We start from the raw sequence: 11,768 nt of genomic DNA, 5'->3' as shown, positions 1-11,768 counted from the left end.
TGTGTTGAGAAACTGCTTATGACCGTATGTTTGATTCATAGATAACTTAAGAAAAAATGCGGAGGAAAAATCTAATTTGCTTCTAATGGCATTGCACGTACAGTACATTTTTCTCAATGTCTAAAGGTTTTCTAGAGAGTTTTCTTTAATCACTTTTAAGATCTATAATGTTGAAATGGCAAGTTGAAAAATGGCTTGGCTTGGCTGTCCAGTGCTCCCTACAGTCCCATAACCAACTAGAAAACATGTCCGATGCATTTATCCCACTCTCCCAAGAATACGTCATAAACTTGACAGTTAAGCAAATTCCACTTTCTGAAAATGAGCTATTTTAATAGTTGAGAGGCTAGTTGAAAAGTGCACCTCCATAGCATGTTTTTTTTTATATTTGCGGTGAACTTTTTGACTCAGCGTCTTAACCGCTGCACTATCATTATTGTTAATATCAATAAAAAATATTGTCAGCAGCACCTGCACCAATATTATAGTTATTAAATGATAGATTATCTGCTATTACATTACATTTTATATTTTGATGCTTTTTAATACCATTTTGTTATGATGCATGTTGCAATTAGGGATGGTTATGATTAAGATGATGAAGTTGTTTTTGTTGTGTGACTTTGACAGGTGGCTGGGCCTGATGTGATGGTGCCCAATAACATGATGCATCCTTCACCTGGACAAGACAACGCTCTGTCTCTGATGGATGCTTCTGCTGTTCTCTCTGAGAAGTATCGAAAGCCCACAGGTACGCAGAGCAAGTTTACCCCTGCCGGTATTGAATGCACTGTTTTGAGGTTGTTTGGAAAGTGTAATTATTTCACCATCTTGAGTTACAGTAAGTGTCCTTGGGTTGTAGAAGGGCCCTGCTACACAAATGAAACAAAATATTATTTATTTTCACCAGACAAGTTTTACATTTCCAGACATGATATTCAGTGCATTTGTACAATGTCTTTTGTTCATGAATTTAATTGGTTTTCCATTGTCCTTTCTCAGGGAACAGTTCCAAGGAGGAGTTGAACAGCACAGGCCAAGGCAAGAGTGAACTAGACATCCATGGAGAGGAACTCAAACCCCCCAAGGATGGGTCTGAAGCCCCAGACTGGAAGAGGTCTGTTGTGGTCGGGCAGGATCGAAAGAGCCCTGACTCCCTCCAGGACCATCTGAACGACCTCCAGAGATGCCAGCAGCAACAGCTCTCGGTCTCCGACCGCCACGTCTACAAATACCGCTGCAACCACTGCAGCCTGGCCTTCAAGACCATGCAGAAGCTGCAGATACATTCCCAGTATCATGCCATCCGGGCGGCCACCATGTGCAGCCTCTGCCAACGGAGCTTCCGGACATTCTTGGCGCTCCGTAAGCACTTGGAGAATGGACATCCGGAGTTGAGCGAAGCCGAGGTCCAGCAGCTCTGCGGCAGCCTGCCGGTAAACGGAGATTTCCTCTCCGAGAGCGAGGCCAGAGCCTACGAGGAGGCCCAGCAGGCCTTCGAACAGGAAATGGAGAAAGACGATGAGCTGGATCTGGAAGAGAAGGCCAGCCCAACAGGAAGTGACAGTAGCTCGTTGCTAGATGACATGGGAGCCGAAACTAAGCGAACCCTCCCCTTCAGGAAAGGCCCCAACTTCACCATGGAGAAGTTCCTGGACCCGTCCCGGCCATACAAGTGCACGGTGTGCAAGGAGTCCTTCACCCAGAAAAACATCCTCCTGGTCCACTACAACTCTGTCTCTCACCTGCACAAGCTGAAGAAGGTTCTCCAGGAGGCCTCCAGCCCGGTTCCTGCAGAGACCAATAACAATGTAGACAACAAACCATTCAAATGCAATATCTGCAATGTCGCCTACAGCCAAAGCTCAACCCTGGAGATCCACATGAGGTCTGTGCTGCATCAGACCAAAGCTAGAACTGCCAAAACAGAGACAAGCAGCAGCAGTAGCAGTGGAGGGAGTGGGAACACTAGTGGCGTGGCTCCATCCAGCAGCCCAGCCCCAAACGTACAAGGCAACAACACTAACTCAGACACTGCTAGAAGCGTGACGCCGTCGGCTAACAAAGAAAACACTGTAGATGCCAAAGAAGCCAAAAACAGCAGCAACAACGCAAAGCAAACTACTGATCATGTCTCTGCACAGCAAAGCCATCAGAACGCTCAGTCCCAAGCTCAGCTACAGATGCAGCTCCAACATGAGCTCCAGCAGCAGGCTGCCTTTTTCCAGCCCCAGTTCCTTAACCCGGCTTTCTTCCCCCAGTTCGGCATGACCCCAGAGGCTCTGCTTCAGTTCCAGCAGCCACAGTTCCTGTTCCCCTTCTACATCCCAGGGGCAGAATTCAACCTTAGCCCAGAGCTGGCTCTTCACTCAGCCGCCGCTTTCGGAATGCCAGGATTGACTGGTTCTTTCCTGGAAGACCTGAAGCAGCAGATGCAGCAGCAACACCAGCTACAGCAGGCTCAGGCTCAGCAGCAGGCTCAACAGCAGGCTCAACAGCAGCAGCAACAGCAGCAACAAGCATCCCAGTTGCAGCTCCAGCAGCAGAAAAACCAGCAACTGCAGAGCCACAAGCCCAAAATGGAGCCCAATGCTGTGTCAGTGTCTGACATACAGATGTCCAGAGAGGCAGAAGAGCATCTGGAAAAACAGGAGAGCAAAACAAAGATGGAGAACGGAGGGGATGGAGTCAGTGAGGGAGGAAAGGACAACAAAGACAAAAAGTCCAAGTTTCCCGAGCCACTGATTCCTCCTCCACGTATCGTGTCAGGAGCCAGAGGAAATGCTGCCAAGGCCCTTCTGGAGAACTTTGGATTTGAGCTGGTCATCCAGTACAATGAGAACAGGCAGAAAAACCAGAAGAAAAACAAAGAAGGAGAACAACAACAACCGCAAAAAGTGGAGATCAATAACGACAAGCTGGAATGTGGGATATGTGGAAAGCTCTTCTCCAACATGCTCATTCTCAAAAGCCACCAAGAGCACATCCACGGACAGTTCTTCCCTTATGGAGAGCTGGAGAAGTTTGCCCAGCAGTACAGAGAGGCCTATGACAAGCTTTACCCCATTAACCCCCCTTCCCCAGAGACTCCCCCACCTCCGCCTCCCCCTCCTCCTCCCCCACCAGCCCCAGTGACCACCCAGCAAGCTCCCTCTAATTCCATGAACAAGCCCCAGACCCAGGCCCCATCACCTGCCCCTCAACAGGCTACCCAGCCCCAGCCACCACCCCCACCTCCCCCTCCTCCACCACCTTCTGCACCCCCACAGGTTTCTCCCTCTTCCGTCCCACTAGATTTCTCCCTTTTCCCCCCTCTGATGATGCAGTCCATCCAGCACCAAGGTTTACACCCTCAACTCGCCCTGCAGCTGCCTACAATGGACTCCCTGTCCTCTGATCTCACCCAGCTCTGTCAGCAGCAGTTAGGCCTCGATCCAAACTTCCTGAGGCAGTCCCAGTTCAAACGCCCCCGAACCCGCATCACGGACGACCAGCTGAAGGTCCTCAGAGCGCACTTTGACATCAACAACTCGCCCAATGAGGAGCAGATTCAAGAGATGGCCGACAAGTCCGGCCTCCCCCAGAAAGTCATCAAGCACTGGTTCCGTAACACCCTCTTCAAAGAGAGGCAACGAAGCAAAGATTCTCCATATAACTTCAACATTCCACCTATTACCACATTGGAGGATATTAGGCTGGAGTCCCAGTATAGTACACTGGAGTACTACAGGACTGATGCCACTATGAACAAGAGGTCCTCCAGGACAAGGTTCACAGACTACCAACTGAGGGTCCTGCAGGACTTCTTTGACACAAACGCTTACCCGAAAGACGATGAGATTGAGCAGCTCTCCACTGTGCTTAACCTACCATCGAGGGTCATCGTTGTGTGGTTCCAAAACGCCCGCCAGAAGGCCCGGAAGAGCTACGAGAACCAGGCAGATGCTAAAGACAACGAGAAGAAAGAACTGACAAATGAGCGCTACATCCGCACCAGCAACATGCAGTACCAGTGCAAGAAATGCAGTGTGGTATTCCCGCGAATCTTTGACCTGATCACCCACCAGAAGAAAACGTGCTACAAGGACGAGGATGAGGAAGGGAATGAGGACAACCAATCTGAAGAGTACATGGATATGGGAGAGCCAGGCCCAGCCAAGCACCCAGAGTCATCCAAGCATCATCATGTAACAGCCACTAGCTCAGGCTCCAGCTCCCCTCTGATGCCCTCCCCTCGCCCCAACCTGGGGAAGACCTCGCCCAAGCCTGAACCTCCCTCTGAGCCCAGACCCAAAGAGCCAGAACCTGCCCCTTCCCCAGTTATGATGAAGTCTCTACCAGAGCCCAGACCCTCCAAGGCCTCCACTCCTCAGCCACCCCCTCAGAAGACCTCCCAGCCCCAGATGTCCAGACCCCACTCCCAGCCTCAGTCAGCCGCCGTCCCCTCCAGCCCCCTCTCCCTTGCCCTCTCCTCCCTCACTAACAGCCTCCCTCCCCAGATGCTCCAATACCAGTGCGACCAGTGCAAGATAGCCTTCCCAAGTGTTGAGCTATGGCAGGAGCACCAGCATATGCATTTCTTGGCTGCCCAGAACCAGTTCCTCCATTCCCAGTTCTTGGAAAGGCCCATGGACATGCCCTATATGATCTTTGACCCCAATAATCCTCTGATGACTAGCCAGCTGCTATCGGGAGGACTCCAGATGCCAATTCAAAGCGGCTCTGGTTTGTCCTCAGGTCCCGGCTCTGGCTCCATGAAGAGAAAACTAGATGAGAAAGAGGATGGATCCAATGAAAAAGATAACGGAAACATGACTGAAGAACAGCACAGAGACAAACGTCTCAGAACTACCATCACCCCAGAACAACTAGAGATCCTCTACGACAAATACTTGCTGGACTCAAATCCCACAAGGAAGATGCTGGATCACATCGCCCGTGAGGTCGGCCTGAAGAAGAGAGTGGTGCAGGTGTGGTTTCAGAACACACGAGCCCGAGAGAGAAAGGGACAGTTCAGAGCTCTGGGGCCCTCCCAGTCACACAAGAAATGCCCTTTTTGCCGGGCGCTGTTCAAGGCCAAGTCAGCTTTGGACAGCCATATCCGCTCTAGACACTGGCATGAAGCCAAACAGGCAGGGTGTAGTCTGCCCAACAGCCCACTGATGAACCAAGACGATGGAGGTGAGAGCCCACACAAGTACAACTTCTTTGAGTATCCACAGCTACCCACCAAGACTGAGCCAAATGAGTATGAGCTGCCCGCAGCCTCCTCAACGCCAGTCAAACCATCTGAGGCACCGTTAAAAAACTTATTGAGCCCTTCATCCTTAAAAGCAGAAAACTGTGATGAATCTGAAGGGCTTAACATGAATTCTGCAGAGGCCTCATCCTACGACATCAACAACAAAATGGACTTTGACGAAACCTCGTCCATCAACACGGCCATAAGTGACGCGACCACCGGAGACGAGGGCAACAACGAGGTAGAGAGCCTCACGGCCAACGGAGGGGACAAGCTGGGATGCGACAGCAAGAGCAACCAGGCCCAGAGCTCAGATGGGGGTGGCGACGACCGCTTCCCGTTCAGCATGGTGAGCCCCTCCCTTAGCTACTCGGGCAAGGACGGAGACTCCTGCTCCTACTCCTACTCCTACTACAGCTCCAGAGATGACGACATGGACGACAACAACGACCAGAGCGAGACCTCCAGCCTGACCGACCCCAGCTCCCCCAGCCCCTTCGGAAGTGGAAACCCCTTCAGGTCTGGGAAGGGCAGTGGCAGTGGGGAGAGACCAGGCCACAAGCGCTTCAGGACTCAGATGAGCAACCTTCAGCTGAAAGTCCTCAAAGCTTGCTTTAGCGACTACCGCACACCAACCATGCATGAGTGTGAGATGCTGGGCAGCGAGATTGGCCTCCCGAAGCGTGTGATTCAGGTGTGGTTCCAGAATGCCCGCGCCAAGGAAAAGAAGTTCAAAATCAACATCGGAAAGCCATTCATGATCAGTCAAGGTGGGCCGGATGGGCCCCGGCCGGAGTGTACTTTGTGTGGTGTGAAGTACACTGCCCGGATGTCCATCCGTGACCACATCTTCTCCAAACAGCACATTGCTAAAGTGCAGGAGACTCTGGGCAACCAGGTGGACAGAGAGAAGGACTATCTAACACCCACCACGGTCCGTCAGCTGATGGCTCAGCAGGAGATGGATCGTCTGAAAAAGGCTGGGAGCGACGGGTTCAGCAGCCTGGCCGCTCAGCAGCTTCAGACTGCAGTGGACCAGAACAATGCACTTCACGGCCTCAGCCTGCCCTCAGGCTACCCCGGGATCTCTGGACTTCCGCCGGTACTACTTCCTGGGGTCAACGGGCCGTCCTCACTTCCTGTTTACCCACCCAACACACCTGGTGAGTTAGTATGACGAACATAGAACACACAGAGAATAGTAGCTTTATTATGAACATTTATTGTCCATACTTTATATGCACAAAAGACTCTTTCTCTACTCTACTTTCTCTGCTCATTCCATTACAGTGTTGTTGTTGGCGGGTATAGAGATATTTTGACCAAACGTTGGAGATTGTGTAAAGGACACTTTAATGCATGCATGATCTCAACGTTCAGTGCGGAACTGCTAAGTAAAATAATAGTTTAAAAGCAAATGCATTTTTATCATTGGTTTTATTTGTGGTGTTTATTTTCCCTTCTCTCCTTTGATGTGGGTTTGGTATATTTATAATATCCTCATGTTGGTATCTCATAAGGCGCATGTGACAGTTTTGATCCATAACAAAATCTTTAAAAAAGAAAATAGAGTAAATCATAACTGCAAACATTTCCATAATGTCATACTGAACACTATTTCAATAGTAATGTTAGGGTGAATATAAATATATTTCAATATAATTTATACCACTGTATTTCAGCTTTAGCGTCTCCCGGTGCTGGTATGCTTGGGTTCCCCACCCCAGCCACCCCCTCTCCTGCCATGTCTCTCAGCACTACCCCAACCAAGACTCTTCTGCAGACTCCTCCACCTCCTCCTCCTCCTCCTCCACCTCCTCCTGTTTCCTCCATTCCTCTGACTTCAACCAACCACATTGAGCAGCACAGAAAATATCAAGAGAGAGACAGCAACAACAGCAGCAGCAAGAAATCAGTAGAGAAACCGCACCACCAGAAGAAGGCAAAGGAAAGAGAAGCGGAGAATGGCGGCCGTCCACAGACCCCCAACGTCAGCCACAACAAGAAGAGGGAAAAGCCGTCTCCAGCCATGGGCAAACCAGGAAGTGAGGGCCATCTGGATGCCGCTCAGCTACAGGCTCTTCAGAACGCCCTGGCCGGCGCCACAGACCCAAGCTCCTTCCTGGGAGGCCAGTTCCTGCCTTACTTCCTCCCGGGCTTCGCCAACAGCTTTTCGCCCCAGCTCCTTGGAGGAATGCAGGCGGGGGGATACTTCCCTCCGTTCGGCGGGATGGAGAACCTATTCCCATACGGACCTGCTGCCATCCCGCAGGCCGCCATGGCGGGGATGAATCCCACTGCCCTCCTGCAGCAGTATCAGCAGTACCAGCAGTCTCTCCAGGACTCCCTGCAGAAGCAGCAACAGCAGCAGCAGCTTGAGCAACAACATCAGCATCATAAACAGCAGCAGCAGAAGCAGAAGCAGAAGCCAATCCCTGTGAAGGTGTCTTCACCATGTGTGCAGAGCAACTCCAACTCCTTCAAACCAAAAGAGTCTATGGATGACACCAACAACAACAAAGGCTCTTTGACAGAAAGCACAAAAGTAGAATCGCCAACAGAAACCAAAAGTACCACAGACTTTCCTGACGCTTTCATTGTTCCATCCGTCAAGCACGAGTTCATATGCAGGAAGTGCCATAAGGTATTCAGCGATGAGGGCTCCGCAGTGCATCACCAGAAGTCATTCTGCTACTTCGGAAACCCCTTTCCAGACCCGCAGGAGACAGTTCTTAGACAGGCAGTGAGCAAGTACACGTGCATCGCCTGTAATGTGGTGGTCAACGGGAATGAAGCACTTGGCCAACACCTCCAGTCGAGCTTGCACAAAGAGAAAACAATCAAACAAGCAATGAGAAATGCCAAAGAGCATGCTAGATTATTACCTCACTCTGTCTGCACACCTACTCCTGTCAACACCACATCTACCTCGCAGTCTGCAGCTCCTCCTTCTAATAACACCTTTCCCCATCTCTCTCGCTTATCCATCAAGTCCTGGCCAAATATCCTTTTCCAGGCCACCGCCCGGAAAGCTGCTTCTTCCTCCTCCTCCCCGTCTGCTTCTCCTCTTCCTCTTCCTCCCCTTCCCTTGCCTCTAATGGTTACCTCAACGTCCTGCAGCAGCGTCTCAGGGGTTCCCACCTCCCTACCCAACAAGAATTGTTCAGATGAGTCTGACAACGAGCTGAGACAGAAGCTGGATGACTTAGATAAGGTGTTGGAGGCCAAGGCTAAGCCGACCTCCGGCCTAGATGCAGGCTTCAGCAGTATCAGAATGGATATGTTCAGTGTGTAGGAGGTGTACAACAGGATCCCTTGCTTTAAAAAAAATAAAATACAAAAATAAGACTTTTAAACTGCAGTTCCAAAGTTTCTCTAACCCAAAAAATTACAGTACCAAATGATTGACTCAGGATTGTTTTTCCCATATTGATATGCTGGCAAGATATTGATAGATTTTTGTTATGGACAGAACTGTTGCAGATGCTTGACTGAGCTTATATTGTATACAAAAACACGGAGTAGAAAAAGATCTCTCAGGCTCCCCCGTGGAGCTTGTTTCAAGCCAAAAACTCACGATAGCAAATTGCACCTCAGCTGGATTGTTTTCCAAATGCTAGCATGTACTGTATGGGACGACGATCCAGAAAACCCTCAAAGAGAATCTCTCTTAGTCTAGATAGGTGTAATTCAGTAGCTTTAAATTCTCAGGTCAGAACATAACATTTCTCATTTGTTAAAGCAGCAACGAGCCTGGGTACACTTGGCTTTTAACCAAAACATGTCAAGCTTTATCGGACGCATTTCCTTGATGTGTGTAGAGTACCAAGAGAGACAATATTACTGTTACAATGGACAGCGTGCATATCCTTTTAGTTTCCACCCTACAAAGACAGTATGGTTTTGCCACTGAGGGAATTTTAGAATGGTGAAGTATATGTGTATGATTCCCCTGTGTTTTCCTGTTTGTATTACAACAAACTGTGTCTATATCCAACCCTCTTTTTCTCTTGTAGAATATACTAATCTGTGCCAACTCTTACCTTCTCTCATGTATCTCTGCTCACACCCTTTTCTGAAGAGGTAATAACTCTAGTTTTATACACTCTTGAGGATTAATTATGTGAATAAGACATTTTTCATTTGTGAATTGCTGTACTGTTATGGTACCTGCTTGTGTCTGGACTATAGTGCACTTATTTTGTTTTTGTTTGTTTTTTATTAGTCATATTATTTTGGTAGACCCATGTGTTAATTTAATAGATTTTTTCCGTTGGTATGTTTGTTTGTTTTAATTATTATTTTGTGTTTATTGCAGCAGCATTTTGGTCCACATGTGTTAGAGGATTGACGCCTAACATCCCAGTAACCTATTTAACAATTTGTGCGTCCATAAAAGTAGTACTGTATACTTGAAACTGTTAAAGTATAAGTCGGTCAAAATGTTGTTCTTTTTTAACAAAAGGTATGAATATTTGCATAAGCAAATATGCTGCTTTAAAAAGGGGGACTACAGCATGTATTTGATATAATGAAACGTTTTCCCCAGTGCTTGTAGGACTGATAACAGTGTTAAACCTATACACTGCCATTTAGTGCATAGCTCTTCGTCCTCGCATACATTTTCCGGACACTTCAGTTGATAAATCATGCAAAGTCAACACTAATTCTTCAGTTTATTTTAGACGTTTATGCGTTACGAAGTATTACCTTATAACAAAATGTTGCTGCTACTGTGTAATGTTATTTTTGCTCGCCATAAATTCTCCAACAGACTGAATACTGACCCATGGATCGCTTTGCTTTGCTGTTTTCATTCTATGTTCATTTTGTTTTGGTCTTCTTTTATTTGCAGTGGAACTTAAAGAATGTGAAAGCTGTCAAAGGGTGTTACATTTTTACGAATCACTTTCTAGTTTGGTAAGATAAGCCAATGTGATTCATTCCAAAGTAACAAGAGGCTATTTGTATGAAAGGAAAAGGCTTGTGAACAAAGAGAGCTAAGCTGTTGTACATATTCGTAGTTGGCTGTGCATGGTACAAATTTATTAATATGAAGAAATGCGAAACTGTATTGCTTTTGGTATTTCCTATTCTGAGATGAACAAGTAGCATGTAATGCAACTGTTTGACAGGTTAAAATCAAATCATGCTTAGTTATTGTTTCAAACAATGAAATCCAGTAACATTTCCTCTTGCGTTTTATTATAGTACAGGTGTTTTTGTTTTTCCGTTCAAAGTTTAAATGCAAAATGTCTCCGTTTTTTATTCTCTTTTTTTGTGTGAAACTTTTTAAATGTTCTGATTTGGATTTTTAGTATTTTAACATTTACTTTGATCCTGAAGACACTTTTACGATTGTGTTTCATAAGAGACGTCCTGGCCTCCGTATAGGTGCAATCCTGCCATTGTACAAACACCAACGACTGTCCTGATCCCAAAGGCTTTCCCAACCTGGCTTCTTGCCTTTCCCCTCAATGTGGCTAAAGCATTGCCAGACTGAACTGTCAGCTAGCATCACGTGCTAAGATGTTAGCAGCAAACACAATGCTTCCCACACTAAAGGACTGGTAAAAGCTAACAAACCAACAACCAAAAGGATGGTACGATAACATAACGAACTGTACATAAATGTTGCAACTGCACAGCAGCCAAAAAGAAAGAAAGAATTTAAAAAACTGTTTCAAACGGATGGATTGTGTCTAAAGAGAGGACAGCCTTCAAAAGGTTGATATTGGGATTGTTTTCTTCTGGGTGTCAAAAGGGAATTTCACGGCGCAGTCATATCCTACACAATATGTATTCTAAGTCCTGGTTACATAGGAAATGCATCCTGAGGGTTTACTAAGAAGAAGCCCCTATGGCTAAAACTTTAAATAAACTAAACCAAAAATGTTATTGATGTTTTATATATAGAGAGTAGTCTCATTAGTTTTTGTTACTGTAATGTTTGAGGTCTCAACTGTACCGTTACACCGGTAATAACATGGTTTTGAAACTTTTATTTTTTATTTTTGTCACAGACCTGTTGTCATAGTTGAAATGACGTTTATTGTAGATGGTATTTGAACAACTTCTGGAAATAGTTCATCAAGTATGTTTGTTGCTCATTGTTGTGATACATTAAAAACTGTATCTGCAAACCAGTTTTGTGTCTGTCATCAAAATGATTATTTGTTTCGTATCATTGTTTTGAATCAGCTTTACTCACCATATAAACATGATCATAAAGCCATTGTATCATAAATAGCATACATCATACAGCTATTTCATGTGTATTGATTTGGAATACAGTTGCCTTGTATTTATTTCTACATATTAGCAGAGAATTCATTTCACTATGGATGTGCTGACAGTATTGTCAACATCTTATGAGGTAGCAACTTTGCTTACATTTGACCTTTTGGTCATTTGGGCATTGCTGCACTACTATGTAGATTCAGCTCACAACTACTGCCATATTTCCCCCCACAAATGGAGAGAAATCAAAACCTGTTTTAGTCACATTTTTATTTCCCTGCTTCTG

The 11,768-nt window shown here is 46.7% G+C and overlaps 1 protein-coding gene across 1 annotated transcript in view; it reads left to right on the top strand.

Annotated features, from left to right (window-relative positions):
- The window catches only part of zfhx4 (zinc finger homeobox 4), a 146,960-nt gene extending 135,572 nt beyond the window's left edge, over positions 1-11,388 (top strand). Inside the window, exons 9-12 of the mRNA XM_042298936.1 lie at positions 1-24; positions 631-751; positions 1,003-6,405; positions 6,925-11,388. The exon at positions 1-24 is cut by the window's left edge and continues 183 nt beyond it. Of these exons, the coding sequence (XP_042154870.1) occupies positions 1-24; positions 631-751; positions 1,003-6,405; positions 6,925-8,537 (7,161 nt within the window). The 3' untranslated portion in view covers positions 8,538-11,388. The remainder of the gene's footprint in view (positions 25-630; positions 752-1,002; positions 6,406-6,924) is intronic.
- The last annotated feature ends 380 nt before the right edge of the window (positions 11,389-11,768 follow it).

Source organism: Oncorhynchus tshawytscha, linkage group LG16, assembly GCF_018296145.1.
Source record: "Oncorhynchus tshawytscha isolate Ot180627B linkage group LG16, Otsh_v2.0, whole genome shotgun sequence".
NCBI lineage: Eukaryota > Metazoa > Chordata > Actinopteri > Salmoniformes > Salmonidae > Oncorhynchus > Oncorhynchus tshawytscha.
The sequence above is the reverse complement of the archived record's forward strand: the minus strand, read 5'-3'. Positions and strand labels throughout refer to the sequence as shown.